The sequence below is a fragment of the Hyperolius riggenbachi genome, chromosome 3 (genome assembly GCF_040937935.1).
Source record: "Hyperolius riggenbachi isolate aHypRig1 chromosome 3, aHypRig1.pri, whole genome shotgun sequence".
Taxonomy (NCBI): Eukaryota; Metazoa; Chordata; class Amphibia; order Anura; family Hyperoliidae; genus Hyperolius; species Hyperolius riggenbachi.
This window is the reverse complement of record NC_090648.1, coordinates 8668022-8686763: the sequence shown is the minus strand read 5'-3', so window position 1 is coordinate 8686763 and position 18742 is coordinate 8668022. Positions and strand designations below refer to the sequence as shown.

Here is an 18742-nt window from a genome sequence, read left to right as displayed (position 1 = left end):
CCAGAGAGCTTCTCAGAGAGTGTTTTTACTTGTTACACACACATGTAAGGCCCGGTTCACATTAGCGGTTGTTTGCCAAACGGACCGGATGACCTGACCGGATCCGGACCGGATCCGGATCGGAACCGTACGGTTCTGATCCGGATCCGATCCGGATCCGGTCAGGTTGCATCAGGTGGTAATCAGGATGCGATCCGGATCCGTTTGGCAAAGTTAACGTAAAAAAAAATGTTGGGGTCTGGGAGGTCAGCAGAAGGGGGACCTGTGGAATCAGGCCCTCTGCTGTTTAGCACTCACCTCCACCTCCGACATGCTGCCAACATCCTGCCAACACCTCCAGCTCGTGCTGCTCCACTCCAAAATGCTTGCCCATGTGTCCCCAGCCAATATCGCCGCAAAAATCCGCATAGGAAGTGGGGTAGAACATCCGGATTTCTCAGCCAGTGTGTTGTGCGGCCTCCGGTTCCCATTTGTTTGTATTGGCCGGATGGTGCAGTCCGGCTCCGCCCCGGATACGGCTGCCGGAGGGGCCGGATGAAAAAATAGAGCATGTTGGAACGGAGGCCGGAGTCCGCATCCGGCCCGGATCCGGTCCGGCTCCGGTTCTGCAGAACGGACCCATGTGAACGGACGCATAGGCTTTAATTGCTATGCCGTGCGTCCGTTTCGTCCGTTCTGCAGGCGGTGCGGCTCCGGCACGGCGATTCCGGAGGGCCACCGCAAGTGTGAACCGGACCTAACAACATTGGAATGTAAACAAAGATACTGTTATCTCCAGTCTGGCTGAGGATTTAAAGCTGAATAGCCTTTGCATTGCAGGACAAAGTGCTGTGTTTAACCATTTCAATGATGTTCTGCTACAAATGTTTTCTGGGATAGTAGCTTTAAAACTGTAAGGAATCTTTTAGAGCAAAGTAGAAATGCTGACTTTCAGACAACTTTAAGTTAATGGTGTACCCGCTAAAAATTACCTTAAAGGAGTTCTGTGTAGGTTAAAAAGTAAAACAAGTTGACACTTACCTGGGGCTTCTATCAGCCCCCTGCAGCGGTAATGTCCCGCACTGTCCTCTCCTGATGCGCCGTTCCCCGCCTCCGGTCCCCATGTAATCACGCGAGTGATTACACTGCGGCTGTGCGGCTGAGCTCTCGCTTCCGTACATGTCATCAGAGCTTACTGCGCAGGCACAATACAAGAAACCTTTTTACTGTGCCTGCGCAGTAAGCTCCCGATGACGCGAACAGGAGCGCGCATTATTCGTCTGTCGTCAGACGAATAATGCCCGGTGCCGGCGGCAGGGAGTGGCACATCAAGAGAGGACAGCGCGAGACATTACCGCTGCAGGGGGCTGATAAAAGCCCCAGGTAAGTGTCATCTTGTTTTACTTTTTAACCTGCATAGAACCCCTTTAAATGGAACCTTAACTGAGAGGGATTTGGATGTTCCTGTTAAACAATACCAGTTGCCTGGCAGCCCTGCTGATCTCTGGCTGCAGTATTGTCTGAATCACACACCTGAAACATGCATGCAGCTAATCCAATCTAACTTCAGTCAGAGCACCTGTTCTGCATGCTTGTTCACGGGCTGTGGCTGAAAGCATTAGAAACACAGGATCAGCAGGAGAGCCAGGCAACTGGTATTATTTTAAAAGGAAAAATCCATATCCTCCTCAGTTTAGGTTCCCTTTAATTTAAAGTGTCCTGCTACAAGAAAAGGGAAGCCTCTGGATTCTATAGAGGTTTCCCATGACATCTTACAGTCCCCCGTTTGGGACCCCCAAACATTACCAACATGATCAGGCTGCACTCTTCTTCAAGCACAAATGTGACCATACTCTTCATGCGCAGTAAGCTGGGGCCGCTTGTGCCTGATTGGCTCCATAGTACTACACAGGCACAGCTGTGCTCATGTGGCTGCAGCATGGAGCAGAGTGGCCCAGATGAGCTGGAGGATACCGGCAGTGACAGAGGAACAGAGGACCCTCACCTTAGTGAATTATGTGTTTCTGAACCCAAGCTTAGGCTCAGGTCGGGTTCTCTTTAAGAAAATGGCAAGGAAAATAAATAGTGAATCTCACTCAGTGAATACTAGTTATATGACTTTGGCATCATTTTCTATGATGCACAATTTAATATGGTTTCCGTAATCTGAATGTGGTCAGTTTCAATTCCTGAAAAATACAGAGTTGGCTGCCCAGAAGGTATAAGACTCGGATCACAGACTGCATGGCCAGGATCTGATCTGTCTGCAGAGCACAATGAGGAGGAGCACTGAAGGCCATGAGATGGGATCAGGTAATTCATACATATAATGGTGTATACATATATTGGAAGCTGGCTCAGGGCATAGACTGGATCACTATAACACGTGCAGCACTCAGAGGTTAGCGGCAGAAATGCCACCACTCATGGTATCTTCAGGTTATTTTAAACACACTTTCCCAAAACACAGTTTTATGTTACTGAGAGAACCTCACAAAGCACATAAAGTTATACAGATAAACTGTCTGTAACTAGTGATGAAAGAAATTACTGAACTCCATTGTGTCTGCCCTTCCATAGAGACAATAGAGCTTTCACAAAATGTGATAATTGTCTTCAGATTACCATTGTACCTTCCAGTTATATCGTACTCTGTGTCTCTTGTGCCAGAAGTGGCCACCAGTACAAGACAGGAGATGGGGTTGATGGCCAGACCCTGATAAATGTCTGTATGCTAAATACAGGTTGGCTGGAGATGAGCAGCAAAATCCAGGCGTTCCGATTTCTGGGCCAGATTTCTTAGGTTCTGCTTGAACTTTGGAAAGCCAGAAAACATGAACAGTCTGGGTGGGTTCTGATGTTTCTGCAAGTCTGATGGTGCTGAGTTAATTGTGCAGCCCCCAAATATGCCATTGTTACCAAATGTGCTGCATATGTCAGATTCATGAGTGACAACATGTTCATATATTTTCCTTTTTTTTGGTGAATATATTTTTTGTGTGAATACATTTCACTGAATGCGCCCCCTGGTGGCTGTGGCTCTGGAGCTTTGAGTCTGCCAGGAGACAGGCACAATATAAATGTTCTGTGTTTGTTGGGAATCCCCAAACCTTAATCAGTCTGTTGTAAGATGGATTTCTGCTAGAACCGTCATCTGACAAAGTCCAAACATTAATACTCCATTTTGCTAACTGTTCTTTAAAGGGGTAAATTAGCTTATTTTTAATTAACAGAAACCATGAAGCAGGGAGACATGTGAAAAAAAAATAAAATAAAGAAATAAAGAGATAAAAAAATATAAAATAAAAATAAGCAGAACCGTCACAATGATCACCTTTTCTGTGGGCATCTCGTCACTTGTGATTGTTGGCAAAGAAGAAGTCAGCTCATTCAGTTGTGGGTGACAACAAAGGCAACAGCCCTTTTTTAAAATGAATGTTCTGCCCTTCAAAAAATGTGGTAACAATGGTGGTACATTCCTACCTTCTAGAGGTCCCACACGCCTCTACATAGCTACTCGGCTGCTACTAGCAGCATAGCTTCTCTAAGACCCACTTGAGCAGGCACTTTTGTGGACACCTTTCTGTGTCCATCAACTTCACGACTGTACTATGCATGTCCACTAGTAGTTTATGTGTAGTACATTAGAGTGGTGTATGGAAGCAGAGAGGTGTCCACAAAAAAGCCTGCTTGAGGGCCAGAGAAGCTTTGTTGTTGGTAAGAGCGGTGTAGCTGGGTTGAATAACTTCAGCAATGCAGCAAGTGATCTCTAGAAGGTAGGAACATACCATTCCTACCTCATATTTGAAGGGAAGAAATTCTTTTAAAATAGTAAATTACTTTTGTTGTCCTCCTCAAATGAATGAGCTGATCTGCACCTCTGTCACTATCACAAGCAAGATATACAAATTTCATTGGGAAAATGTAAACTGCAGCCATTCTTACACTGTTAATGGCAGGGTTCTCAAACTTTGCACAGTTGGTCACTAGGTGACTGGGATTAATATTCAGAAAGGTGGGTGGAGCGTACAAAAGCCAATCAAAATCCAGCCATTGATTTTTAAGGGGAATATTTAATTGCTGCCATTCTTGCACTGTTAATGGCACAAGCCTCTTGCACTGTTAATCACCTGTACCTGATACAGTTGGACATTAGGTGATTGGGCTTAAAATTCAGAAAAGGGGTGGAGCCACAGCCAATCAGATTTATTTTATTCCAATGCAAATTATTGATGCCAAAGACCACAAAGCTCACAAACTTAGTCATTAAGTAATTAAGTAATTGTGTGTTAGGGTTAGGAAAAGGGGGAGGGGTCAACACCAGCCAAGTACATACCCGGGCAACGCTGGGCGTCCAGCTTGTATATATATATATATATATATCTATATATATATATCCATAAACAGTACACAGAAAACTCAGCGCCCAGCTTGGGTATTGGGATAAATTCACTCCATCATAAGGCAAAATTGAATGCTCTCACCTGTTTTCTCCTTGTTGTGGCTCCAATGAGACGTACTCACAGTTTCGCTAGGAAACACGTTTGAAGTTGGTGCAAAAGAAATCTAGACTGGGCACTGTCTCACCATCGGTTTATTGCTTTCATCAGAGGTACTCCACGAAGCATGGATAAGCATGTGACCAAGCACTGTATAGCGGGAAATAGCTGTTATACCAGTCACTGCCACTCCAATCACAGCCGAGGTATATGTCAGTGTATATTTTAAGTGTACCTGGATGGCTGTACCCCCAATGAAAGCAATAAACCAATGGTGAGACAGTGCCCAGTCCACAACTTTTTTGATATATACTGTATATATATGTACATTTTACTGCATACCTGTTTCATAAACAAATGTACAGTATTATCCTGTTTAAAAGAGTCCTCAAGAATAGTTTTAGTTACATTCACCTACAGTTAGGTGGCATTTCAGGGTTTGCACAGATCCATGAGACCCAATTCTAACTTGTAGGTTTCTCTGGACCAGCTGTTTCAGATTTCTATCATGATAAAATCAAATGTCTGGTGACTATCAGTGTAGAAGGGATGGTGTGATGAGATGATTTAGAAGGTTTGTGACCTAAGTAGGTATTGCTTAATTTCTGCCCGTTTTCCCCCCACACTGTTGTCTCACCAGTGTTTGGCCATTTTCCAGATTTGTATCTTTTTTTTTTCTTCTGCCTCTGTTTTTCTTTGTCAAGAAAACCTTGATGTTTTTGAGAGAAACAATTTGAAAGTTGTGGTGGGAATGTCCACTTGAAGCAGGCATCACCAATGTAAATAACCATCTCTTTATTGATCACATCAGTAAAAGCAGCTATACAACGACAGACCGCTGTTTCGAGCTTCCATGCCCTTCATCAAGTTGTAAAATCTGCAATCAAAAGTTGTGGTGGGAAAACATGTTTCTAAACCTGGCTGAGCAGATGGTGGTGGATTTTCGTACATAACACCTTCATATGCTTTCATCCCTAAAAGTTTTTTTTTTCTTTGAATCAATTGGTAAAACTTTTAAAATCTTAAGTGACAATACATATATAAAACAAGGTTAAAAAAGTATGCAGTGTGCCCCCCACACACACACACACCCACACACCCCCACAAAGCACTGTTAGCCCTATTTGTCCTCCATGCAATGTAATAGCCCCCGCAGAATGCGTAGCCTTCCAGTATGTCATATCTTACACATGCTCACTCTATACCAACTCAACAAACATACATTTTATACATTCAAATGAGGCCTATAGTGGGGGTAGTGGCTAGATAGGGCACTGGTTAGAGATACCACCGTTGACATAGGAGACCAGTTTTGCCGCACCACACCCCGCCAGTGTGAAGGGCCCTCAAGCTCATATTGTTTGACCATTATAAAAAACTTAAAACAAAACCAAACCGAAACAGAAACTAAAGTCTTATGTGCAGGCCCGGACTTACATCACAGGAGCCTATAGGCACAGATGTTCTGGCACCCTAGACTTCACTCTCTATGAGCCTACAAACTGCATTGCAAGTGTTCTGTCTGTCACTTCTCCGTTACTTCCCATGCCCGTTATAGGTAGCTACAAGTGCCCCTTAGTATTAGGTAGCCAATGGATCTCATTTCCACTCTCATGAGGACTTTGCACAAGGAAGGAGGAAAGCACTGGGGGAGGGGAGTGAGCCGTTTTTCCATCATCAGGCGCCTGTAGGCACGTGCCTGCACTGCCTTATTCTAAATCTGCTTATGTGTGTATGTTGTGTGCAGAGATGGCAGCCACCATTATCAGTGATGAGCTAATTTTTTTTTTTTTTTTTTTTTGCAGTCAAAATAAAAAAATTTCATGTTTTTTTAATTTTTTTTAAATTTATTTTTTTGCCATATTGAGCAAATGCATTCTATTTTTGTGAAAACTTTCTCAAAATTGAACATGGCAATTTTCGATGCAAAAATTAGTTTGTCAAAAATTTGCGAGCAACACTGAGCATTATAATTATACCGATGTACTTGTGTGTCCCTGTCTGGAATTTCACATAAACACACATCTGTATTTGCAGTGAAATCTATTCAGGAAGAAATATACGCCAATGCAGATTATCCCGAAGCAAAGCAGAGAAAGAACCGACCATCAGGTAAAGTGTTCCACTAGCAAACATATTTCACTGCAGACAGGGGAGGGTACAAGGCTAAAGCCCAATACACACTATCAATTATGATTGGCCAATCACTGACCAATTCTACCACTGCCATGTACAGTAGCATGAGGGTCAACAGATATGAACTACTAGAAGTAGATTGTGTAGGAAGTTCTCATACTACATGGAGGTGGTAACATTCATCAGTGATTGGCCAATAATAATTGAAAGTGTGTGCCAGGCTTTACTCTATAGAAGCAAGCTGTGGGCTTTGGCAGAATCCAATGCCAGGCAATCATTTGGATGTTGTGCTCAACAGACAAGTTTATCTTTAGGATTACACTAAGTAATCAAACTAAATTATGGAATCTTTAAAGATATGGAATCTGTTCCGCCTCCAAATCTAAAAGCACATGCTAGTAATTGGGCATTTATTGGCAACTAGTTGAAGGCCCAACGTTGCCCGATTATGTATTTGGCTGGTGTTGGCTCCGCCCACTTTTCCTAACCCTAACACACAATTACTCAACTACTTAATGACCTAGTTTGTAAGCTTTGCGGTCTTTGGCATCAATAATTTGCATTGAAATGAAACAAATCTGATTGGCTGTGGCTCCACCCTCTTTTCTGAAATTGAACCCCAATCACCCAATGGCCAACTGTACCAGATTTGAAGCTTGTGTCCTTAACAGTGCAAGAATGGCAGCAATTGAATATTTCCCTTGAAAAGCAATACATCAATTTGGATTGGCTTTTGTAGGCTCCACCCACTTTTATGAATATTAATCCCAGTCACCCAGTGACCAACTGTGCAAAGATTGAGAACCCTACCGTTAACAGTGTAAGAATGGCTGCAGTTTACATTTTCCGAGTGAAATGTCTATTTGTCTCCGCCCACTGATTTCCCAGCATTGCCCGGGTATGCATTTGGCTGGTGGTGGCTGCGACCAATTTTTCTAACTCTAACACGCAATTACTCAATGACCAAGTTTGTGAGCTTTGCAGACTTTGGCAACAATAATTAGCATTAAAATGAAACAAATCTGATTGGTTGTTTGTGGCTCCACCCCCTTTTCTGAATTTGAACCCCCACAGTGACCAACTGTGCAAAGTTTGAGAACCCTACCATTAACAGTGTAAGAATGTCTGCAGTTTACATTTTCCCAGTGAAATTTGCATTTGTCTCCGCCCACTTTTTGGTTATGGGAATACAAAGTATCCTATACTTTATGCCAACTATTGTACTATGTGTGTGCCAAATTTCATTCAAATCCATTCAGCCATTTTTGCGTAATCGAGTAACAAACATCCAAACTTTCCCATTTATAATACTAGCTGGACACCCGGCATTGCCCGGATATGTATTTGGCTGGTGTTGGACCACCCCTTTTCCTAACCCTAACACACAATTACTTAATGACCAAGTTTGTGAGCTTTGCGGTCTTTGGCATCAATTATTTGCATTGAAATAAAATAAATCTGATTGGCTGTGGCTCCACCCCTTTTCTGAATTTGAACCCAAATCACCCAATGGCCAAGTGTACCAGGTACAGGTGATTAACAGTGCAAGAGGCTTGTGCCATTCATAGTGCAAGAATGGCAGCAATTAAATATTCCCCTTAAAAATCAATAGGTGGAACAGGTACAGGTGATTAACAGTGCAATAGGGTTGTGCCATTAACAGTGCAAGAATGGCAGCAATTCAATATTCCCCTTAAAAATCAATAGGTGGATTTTGATTGGCTTTTGTACGCTCCACCCACCTTTCTGAATATTAATCCCAGTCACCCAGTGACCAACTGTGCAAAGTTTGAGAACCCTGCCATTAACAGTGTAAGAATGGCTGCAGTTTACATTTTCCCAATGAAATTTGTACTTTTCTCCACCCACTGATTTCCTGACATTGTTCAGGTATGTATTTGGCTGGTGGCATCAATAATTTGCATTGAGATTAAACAAATCTGATTGGCTGTTTGTGGCTCCACCCCTTTGCCTAAATTTGAACCGCAGTCACCCAATGACCAACTGTACCAGGTTTAAGGCTTGTGCCATTAACAGTGCAAGAATGGCAGCAATTACATATTCCCCTCGAAAATCAATAGTTGAATTTCGATTGTCTTTTGTAGGCTCCACCCACTTTTCTGAATATTAATCCCAGTCACGCAGTGACCAATTGTGCAAAGTTTGAGAACCCTACCATTAATAGTGTAAGAATGGCTGCAGTTTACATTTTCTCACTGATATGTGTATTTGTCTCTGCCCACTGATGACCCGGTATTGCCCGATTATGTATTTAGCTGGTGTTGGCTGTGCCCACTTTTCCTAACCTTAACACACAATTACTCAATTACTCAATGACCAAGTTTGTGAGCTTTGTGGTTTTTGGCATCCATAACCTGCATTAAAATGAAACAAATAAGATTGGCTGTTTGTGGCTCCACTCCCTTTTATCAATTTAAACCCCAGTCACCCAATGATCAACTGTACCAGGTTTAAGTCTTATGCCATAAACAGTGCAAGAATGGCAGCAATGAAATATTCCCTTGAAAAATCAATAGGTAATTTTTGATTGGCTTTTGTAGGCTCCACCCACTTTTCTGAATATTAATCCCAGTCACCCAGTAACCAACTGTGCAAAGTTTTAGAACCCTACCATTAACAATGTAAGAATGGCTGCAGTTTACATTTTCCCAGTAAAATTTGTATTTGTCTCCGCCCACTTATGACCCCGCATTGCCCGCTTATGTATTTGGCTGGTGTTGGCTGTGCCCACTTTCCTAACCCTCACACACAATTATTCAATTACTAAATTACCAAGTTTGTGAGCTTTGCGGTGTTTGGCATCAATAATTTGCATTGGAATGAAACAAATCTAATTTTTCTCAAATTGAACCCCAGTCACCCAATGATCAACTGTACCAGGTTTGAGGCTTGTGCTATTAACAGTGCAAGAATGGCAGCAATGTAAATATTCCCCTTGAAAACCATTAGGTGAATTATGATTGGCTTTTGTAGGCTCCTCCCATCTTTCTGAATATTAATCCCAGTCACTCAGTAACCAACTGTGCAAAGTTTGAGAACCCTGCCATTAACAGTGTAAGAAGGGCTGCAGTTTACATTTTCCAGTGAAATTTGTATTTGTCTCCGCCCCCTTTTTGGTTATGGGAATAAAAACTACCCTATACTTTATTCCAGGTAATGTACTATGTGTGTGCCAAATTTCATTCAAATCCGATCAGCCATTTTTGCGTGATCGAGTAACAAACATCCAAACATCCGTACTTTCCCATTTATTATATTAGTAGGATTAGTAGGATGCATGACGTTTTGTGCATAGTGTCTTGGTAGTATCTTCTTAAATGTAATTAATTTCTGGCAGACTAGTTCCTGGATTAGGGCCCATTTCCACTACACAGAATTTTGCTATGAGAATTTTTGCATCCAAAATGCAACAGGTTTGTGAATGGAGCTATTTCCATTCAATGCAAAAAATCTGGATGGTATGCTGCATTTTTTCTCATTCCAGGGCAGTCTGGATGCGAATCTCAGCTAATGTAAGTCAGTGGGAGTGGGGCTGCATATATTCGCTTTACAACTCATTCCAAACACGAATGTACCCAGCATGCTCAGCACCATTTCCTCGCCTTCTACAAGCCAACATACAGGGAAGGGGCACACATAACATGACACCAAAGGCTGCGTTTTATGACATGTGCATATATATATATTTTTGTGTGTGTTTATTTTTGTGCGTTTTTGGTATCCTTGCATTTTTTTACCGCAGATGCATTTTTCAAGTGTTTTGCCTGCATTGTAATGCGTTTGTGGTTCGCATTTACAAAACGCATTTACATTTTGTTTTACAATTTTTACAGTTTTACAATTGCGTTTCATGCAAATAATTAGGAATACAACAGGAAGCAGAACTACATCACAAAACAATTTTTAATTTGTTTTAAATGCATATAAAAACGCATGACAAACGCATACCATTGCATTCCTATTGACTTTCATTATGTGCGTTTTTGAATATTATGCAACAACGCATACAAAACTCATATGCATTTTTTATATGCGTATTTTTTTTTCATGCGACCCATAGACTTCCATTAGCAGGAAAAACACAGCATTTTCCACAACACTAGCGTTTCTGCTAAGTGTGCATCTAGCCACACAGGAAAGGCCTATACAGGAAGTTAATTAATGCTAATGAGTTGCTGGGCATGTGATGCTGCTAGGCAGTTTTAAAATCGCAATGCAATTTTCACATGAAAAATGTGCATAAAAACGCATGCCTTTTTAATTGTGCAATGCACAATTCGCAATGTAATTTACAATGGTGCTAGTGGAAATAGGCCCTTAGTCCTTTAGCTCCTTGACGACAGTAGGCTGAGATTTGCTACCTTCCTGAAGTCTTCAGAAAATATGGGAGGGTGAGAGGGGCAGCTCCTCCCCCCTCCCACCCCCCCCCCCTTCCCTTGTATCTGATATCCTTTTTTTATTTTATTTTATTCTCTGGAGAGGGGCCAAGAACTTAACTACTATTGCCCACAGGCCATTTTACCCTTACCACCAAGAGCCATCTCGCCTCCTTGCCTGCCACGCCTGAAGCTTCGCGTGGCAGGCAAGGAGTCGCTCAGTACATGCGGCTGCACGGACATCCAAAGATTTTATGATATGCGCATCCGTATTGAAGAAATGTGAGTGCACTACAATATTATAATATCAAAAAAAAAAAAAGAAAAATTCCAGTGAGGAACTGATTGTCTCTTCACGCAGGTCAGGTGACATGTTTATGCTATGTGCAACAATCACCTAAAAATATAGGCCCTGCCAGTAAGGACTTATGCAGGGCAGTAGTGGATATTAGGTGCCAGTAGTGGTGATGAAGGATTATTGGGTTATCTAGTCAGTGCACTACTAGGACCAGCAGACCAGTCTCCAACAGCCTACTTGTGCACAGGACACACTGCAATACAATAGCAAGATAAACAATGTTTCAGCCCTAAGAAGGGCTTAGCTGTTCAGGACAATGTGGTAGCGGCAAGAATATGCACCGAGGACACAGAACACAGGCCTGACTAATGCTATTCCTGTTAGCAGCACAATCTCCCTGATCTGCACAGAAGCCAAACACAGACTGCAAAATGGCTGCTGTGCTGGCTTTTTGATAAGTGGGGAGGGGGGGGGGGGGGGGCAGACCAGGTAAGAGGGATAGCTTATTGGCTGCCATGTGTCTGCTGACTCTGGGCTGAGGGGCCAAAGTGTGGCTCCATTATAATGTATAGGGGGCAGGTTGATCACGTCATATGTTCGCGAACAGGAACTTTCCACCAGCGAACAGTTCATCTCTATCAGTGACATCATAAGCAATTCTCCTCCTGGTCCACACTATTGAATTAGTTTTATTACACATATAGGAAAGAGATAGTGATGACACATGGAGGGCTATCGATGATCATCATTTCTGTCTATATTTACAGAGACTCCAGCGGACAAGAACACCCACAATCGTATTATACTGATCGTGGCGATCCTTTTGGTCCTGAAGGTCCTTTTTATGGTTATTTTAACAAGCATCCTGTTTACTTACCGTGAGTATCACTAATAATCTGTATTCTGTTAGTTACGGGTATGTAACAACTTTGAAGCCAGGATTGTTCTCTAGGTCTGTGCCAGATGCCCAACAGACAGCATGGATTGGAGGCTCTGAAACTGTCATATCATACAGTAAATATGATCACCGAAGGGCACATTTGTCCCATGATCACACATATGTAAAGTAGTGCAGTGAAGCTAGGGTTGAGCTGAAATTTTCAAAATTTCGCGTTACTATAATTACGCATGCGAAATTTGCTATTACGGCGCAAAATTATGGTAGCGTAATTGCCATTAAAATCGTAATTGATAATACCGTAAGCATAATTTTCAACGTGTAATTTCGCGTTTCGTTCATAACGTAATTTCACGTACAACTATACCGTAATTTCACGTTAAACCATAACGTAATTTCGCATTTCTTCGTAATTTCGCAAATTTTGTAATTACTTGTTAGCATTAGCATTAATGCATTAGCCAATCAGATGCGAATCAGCGGTAGTCAGACGAACACTAACAAATTTTCGCATATGAACGCTTTTTCGCGTTAAATAATGTAAAAACTAAGCATGCGCAGTTCAAGGGTGTATTGACAAGAATGTTTCTATGCATAGAGAAAGCTTTTTTGCAATAATTACACTGTGATCAATGAGAGTAATATGAACTATCGCGAAATTACGTTATGTAACTACGCTTACAAATGGTTGCATGCAAGGCAAACATAATTTTGCGATACCCACTGTAATGCGAAAGCTACGCGAAAATTACGCTTACGTGGAATTTCGCGAAATCCTTCTTCATTACGATTATGTACTTATGGCCATAATCGTACTTACACTAATAACGCGAAATTTCGCGTAATCGTAATTAAGTCATTACGCTCACCTCTAAGTGAAGCTGTTTTATATGCACCTGCTCCAGTGCTGCTTCAGGACTCCTCTGGTCTCCATGATAGCCAGTGCCACATCCTCTATACTGCATATCTCTGGCTCTGAATGCAGGTTATGTGATCGGATCCTCTATGCTGCATACCTCTGGCTCTGCATGCAGGTCACGTGATCGGATCCTCTATGCTGCATACCTCTGGCTCTAAATGCAGGTCACGTGATCGGATCCTCTATGCTGCATACCTCTGGCTCTGAATGCAGGTCACATGATCAGAAGCTGGGGATGTGGAAGCAGAGAGCGTGCAGCTGCCAGGAAGAACAGACACTCGAAGCTGCCGGGAAGAACAGAGACCCGACACATCGCTGGAGTAGGTGAATAGTACGCTTCTCTGCTATAGTACTCTGCAATGTGGGGAGGGGGTGTTGGGCGGTGTATGGGTGGGTGTGTGTGTTTTACCAGCCACACAAGGGGGGTTGTATCCCAGGAGGGGGGCCCATGCTAATTTCTCTAGGAGTTGCTTTGGGTTTTTGCTGCACACCGGCTCAAACTGAATTTTACAATGAGAAACACCATCGCCATTCACCAATATGCTCTTCTGGACAAGAAGGTGGTGCGCTGTTGTTCTTTTGCTGCTTACAATGTTGCACATTTGAAGCTCTCGAGGGCCACATGAAATGGCAGGAAGGGCCGCATTCAGCCTTAGGGCCTTTTGTTTGCTGTAAAGAGACATAACAGTCACAATGGCAACACAATACTGAACCTCAGCTGAGGCAGAGCAAAAGCTATTAGTATTCACATGACAGGAGCCGGCAGGAAACCTGTGCTGGACATAAATACTCCCACTGCCTCCTCTGAAGTATCTACTGACCAGTGATGTCACTTCCTGCACAGGATTAACTGTTCATGGAAAATGCTGAAATAGTCAGCACATCTTCCCTGCAGGCTCTGCACCCAACACTCCTCTGCTGATCAATTCAAGTATCTGGCTGCCACAGGGTATAGTGGGCACACACTGGGCTCTGAACTACTCCTAGGCCTTCTAGCTGCTGCCATGAATATTACTATGTCACTAGTTATGTTTCTTTGGTGCCAGAAAGTAATTTTCTATTTTCTTCCCCAGATAAGAACCTCAGAGAGGAAGTGTTGCATCTCAAGATTGGGGGTAAGTAAAACCTCTGTGCTCATCTCATAACTTCTGCATTCCATCTCACGGAGACCCAAAGTGACTAGGAAAACATAAGGGACTAGAGATGGGCAGAACCTCCAATTTTTGGTTTGCAATATTCCGCGGAAGGTTTGGTTCGCGCGAACTTTCGCGAACCGCAATAGACTTCAATGGGGAGGCAAACTTTGAAAACTAGAAACACTTATGCTGGCCACAAAAGTGATGGAAAAGATGTTTCAAGGGGTCTAACACCTGGAGGGGGGCATGGCGGAGTGGGATACATGCCAAAAGTCCCGGGGAAAAATCTGGATGTGACGCAAAGCAGCGTTTTACGGGCAGAAATCACATTGAATGCTAAATTGCAGGCCTAACGTGCTTTAAAACATCTTGCATGTGTATACATCAATCAGGGAGTGTAATTAGAGTTCTGCTTCACACTGACACACAAAACTCACTGTGTAACGCACCGCAAACAGCTGTTTGTGTAGTGACGGCCGTGCTGGACTGGTGCGCATCATGGCGAGATTGCTCTTCCTCACTCAGTGATGTCAGGTAATGTCTGACTGCCTTATCAACTTGCCATGGTTCTTTCTCTACCATTGTTAAAGCTTAGCTTACATCTATTTTTTTAAATTACATTTTCTACTTGCTGTTCAGTACCTGCAATGAGAATCTGTTATGGAGGGCAAGTCTGCCATTGTCACCATGGGTAATGGCCGGGGAATCAAGGTTCGATTCCGATCTGAAGCGGAGCCTGAGACCCATGCTGTACCTGCCCTGACCGTGCTTTGCAGGCCAGGCATATGTGGTCAGATGGACCCTTGACCCAGCGGAAGACAAACCAACTCGAAAGCATTTGCCAAGAATGTTTTATGGAGGGCAAGTCTGCCATTCATTCAACTGTGTGAAACTTTCGATGGTACTTTTACAGTACCATGGTGACTGACCACGGTAATGGCCGGGGAATCCAGTTTCTATTCCATTCCGGAGTTGGAGCCTAAGAAACGGCTACCACCACACATCCAAGCAAGGAAGGCAGCAGGCATGGCAGCAGGCATGGCATGCCCGCCCCGAGGTGGTGACCAAAAATAACAATACGGGAGGACTTTCGAGGCCCTGCTGTGTATGTGAAATGAATCAACTTTAAATTGTTTAACGAGAATCTATTATGGAGGGCAAGTCTGATGGTGCCTTCACTGCGATTCACCAGGTTGGTCTCCTCCTCAAGGAGGCGAGAATCTTTTATGGAGGGCAAGTCTACCATTGTGACCACGGGTAATGGCCGGAGAATCCTGGTTGTATTCCGGTCCGGAGTTGGAGCCTAAGAAACGGCTACCACCACACATCTAGACAAGGAAGGCAGCAGGCATGGCATGCCCGCCCAGAGGTAGTGACCAAAAATAACAATAAGGGAGGACTTTCGAGGCCCTGCTGTGTATGTGAAATGAATCCACTTTAAATCCTTTAATGAGAATCTGTTATGGAGGGCAAGTCTGATGGTGCCTTCACTGCGATTCACCAGGTTGGTCTCCTCCTCAAGGAGGTGAGAATTTTTTATGGAGGGCAAGTCTGCCATTGTGAGTGACCACAGGTAATGGCCGGAGAATCCTGGTTGTATTCCGGTCCGGAGTTGGAGCCTAAGAAACGGCTACCACCACACATCCAGGCAAGGAAGGCAGCAGGCATGGCATGCTCGCCCCGAGGTAGTGACCAAAAATAACAATACAGGAGGACTTTCAAGGCCCTGATGTAATGAATAAACTTTAAATCCTTTAACGAAAATCTGTTATGGAGGTCAATGATTCCATCACCACCCTCCTTTATGAGAATCTGTTCTGAAGGGCAAGTCTTCCATCCATTCAAGTGAAAGGTATGCACTGACTGCCAAGTATAATACAATGTGCAGTCACAGATGCAGTGAAAGGCATGCAGTGACTGCAAACAGCCGTTTGTGTAGTGACGGCCGAGCTGAACTGGTGCGCACCATGACGAGAGTGCAGGTGATGGTAGCTTTACAGCCCATATGGTCGCCCGGCTGATGTAGCTGAATTACAGAACAGTGACTGTCCAGCTGATCAAATTTGGTCTGACCATAATAAAGCAACAACCTTATTATCTTTGGTGTGCCAAGCCAACCCCCGAGACACTCAAATAGCCGGCGGTGATTGCTTCATTGTGATATGCAAGCCCCTTCACTGCGGCAAGGTAATGATCACAAAGGGGGATGGGCACATGTACATGCCTTTTGTTTTGTTGTTGCAGCCATCTGCAGTGCAGCCAGAAAAATTAGGCAGGCATGTAGACGCCCCAGAAAAATTATTATAGTGTCCGCTGCTAGCAGCGGCCTAAAAAATTCAGTAATCCGCCTGGAGTCCTGGACCCTGTTGGTGGTGGCGGAGAAGGCAGTCAAGCGGCCAGCGGGCAGAGGTGCTGTGTGGGGATCGACTTAGTCTTGGGGCAGGCAGTCACACGGCGTGCAGGCAGAGATGCTGTGTGTGGGGTCTGACTTAGTCTTGGGGCAGCCAGTCACACGGCGTGCAGGCAGAGATGCTGTGTGGGGAGCGACTTGGTCTTGGGGCAGGCAGTCAGACGGCGTGCAGGCAGAGATGCTGTGTGTGGGGACTGACTTAGTCTTTGTGCGGGCAGTAGCCCTCCCGGATCCATGCCTCATTCATTTTGATAAAAGTGAGGTACTGAACACTTTTGTGACTTAGGCGACTTCTCTTCTCAGTGACGATGCCTCCAGCTGCGCTGAAGGTCCTTTCTGACAGGACTCTTGTGGCAGGGCAAGACAGAAGTTGGATGGCAAATTGGGACAGGTGAGTTCACTCAACACAACAGGCAGGTATATGCAGTGATGAGTTGGGTTCACTCAACACAACAGGTAGGTATATGCAGTGATGAGGTGGGTTAACTGAACACAACAGGTAGGTATATGCAGTAATGGGTATTACAATGTGCACCTGCTGTCACACACACAGGTAGTCACTGAATGTGCTGGGCCTGGCAGTGGCACACACAGTATGAATTATCAAGGCTGTCTATGCAACACAAGTGTCAGTAGTACATACAGAAAAAAAATAGATCACAAGAACAAGATTAACTTTCAAAAGAGCTGTTGTGGGGTGTTATTTTAGCAATAAGAACCAGCTAGGAGCAAGCTAACAAGCCTACAAGAGCCTAACTAATCTTTCCCTATCAGAGTCTGCCAGCAGCTGTCCCTTCTCTCACTTTTTCAGGCACAAGAGTTAGTGTAATGGCTGGTGCTGCCTGCCTTATATAAGGGGGGGGGGGGGTGACTCCAGGAGGGAGTGTAGCCTGATTGGCTACAATGTGCCCGCTGACTGTGATGTTGAGGGTCAAAGTTGACCCTAATGGAGCATTATGGGCGCGAACCAAACTTCCGGGAAAGTTCGCCTTCGCCGGCGAAGGCGAACCATCCAAAGTTCGCCTGCAACCGTTTGCCGGCGAACTGTTCGGGCCAGCTCTAATGCCAAAGACCACGAAGCTCACAAACTAGGTGATTGAGTAATTAAGTCATCGTGTGTTATGGTTAGAAAAATTGGGCGCATCCAACACCAGCCAGATAGTGAAAAAATGCTTGTGAATGTCGTGATCACGAGTTGCATCCGAGCAACACTACTAGAAAGACATACCTAATAAAGTGGCTAGCAAAATATACACATTTTCTTGCCATTGTATTTGTTTTGGTTCATGGCTTAGCATACCATTTAGTAATCATGGGCTACCAAAATGACTAATACTTTGACAGTATCCCGAAGGTATCAATGCAGCCAATATATCAAATAAAATATGCAGAAGTCATTAGACGCATTACCCCACATAAGGCATGCAAACATTGCAACCCTTATGAAATGCAGCAAACATTACAGTCCATAAGAAATACATAAAACATTTTTTCCTATATGAAATGCAGTAAATGTTATGCTCCACATGAAATACAGCAAACAGGTCCTAGCTGGAACAAGAAACAAAGAGAGATGGTCAGTCTATCCCAGTGGGGGCATGGAGTAAGCTTATAGTCAACAGACATGGGGATTGATTTACTATAGCGTGCTAACACATAGCACGGTCACGCTATACGTTTAGGGCACAATTTGACGCACGCACACATTTACGCGTGTAAAGGTTTGCGCTCACGCGATAATAAAGGTCTTTGCTTGTTAAAGCGGCAGTTAACACGCGAAGACCTTTGTTAGTGAGTGATCACAAACCTTCGTGCGCGTAAATATGTGCGAGGATCACATTGCACGCTAAACGCATAGCTTGACCGTGTTAGCACAGTATAGTGAATAAACCCCTTGGGGTGCAGAATTTATGTTGCCCCTACATGTGCTGCATATATTCCCTAAACCATCATTTGGAACATTCATCACTATTGACATGTGCATCCCTCCTTTCCAGATATCTACTCCCTCTATGCCTATCCCTCCCACTGCTCCACGCCCACCATGAACATGGTGATAATGGTGATGTA

The 18742-nt window shown here is 43.8% G+C and overlaps 1 protein-coding gene across 2 annotated transcripts in view; it reads left to right on the top strand.

The window, feature by feature from the left end:
- Window positions 1–2221: 2221 nt before the first annotated feature.
- Window positions 2222–18742, top strand: part of LOC137560845 (ficolin-1-B-like) — a 151638-nt gene continuing 135117 nt past the window's right edge. The window contains exons 1-4 of one of the 2 annotated variants that reach the window (XM_068271989.1): window positions 2231–2292; window positions 6516–6590; window positions 12077–12187; window positions 14200–14241. In XM_068271989.1, coding sequence (XP_068128090.1) covers window positions 2256–2292; window positions 6516–6590; window positions 12077–12187; window positions 14200–14241 — 265 coding nt within the window. In that variant the 5' untranslated portion in view covers window positions 2231–2255. Of the gene's footprint in view, window positions 2293–6515; window positions 6591–12076; window positions 12188–14199; window positions 14242–18742 lie in introns of both variants that reach the window. The other variant, XM_068271990.1, reaches the window with a different exon arrangement.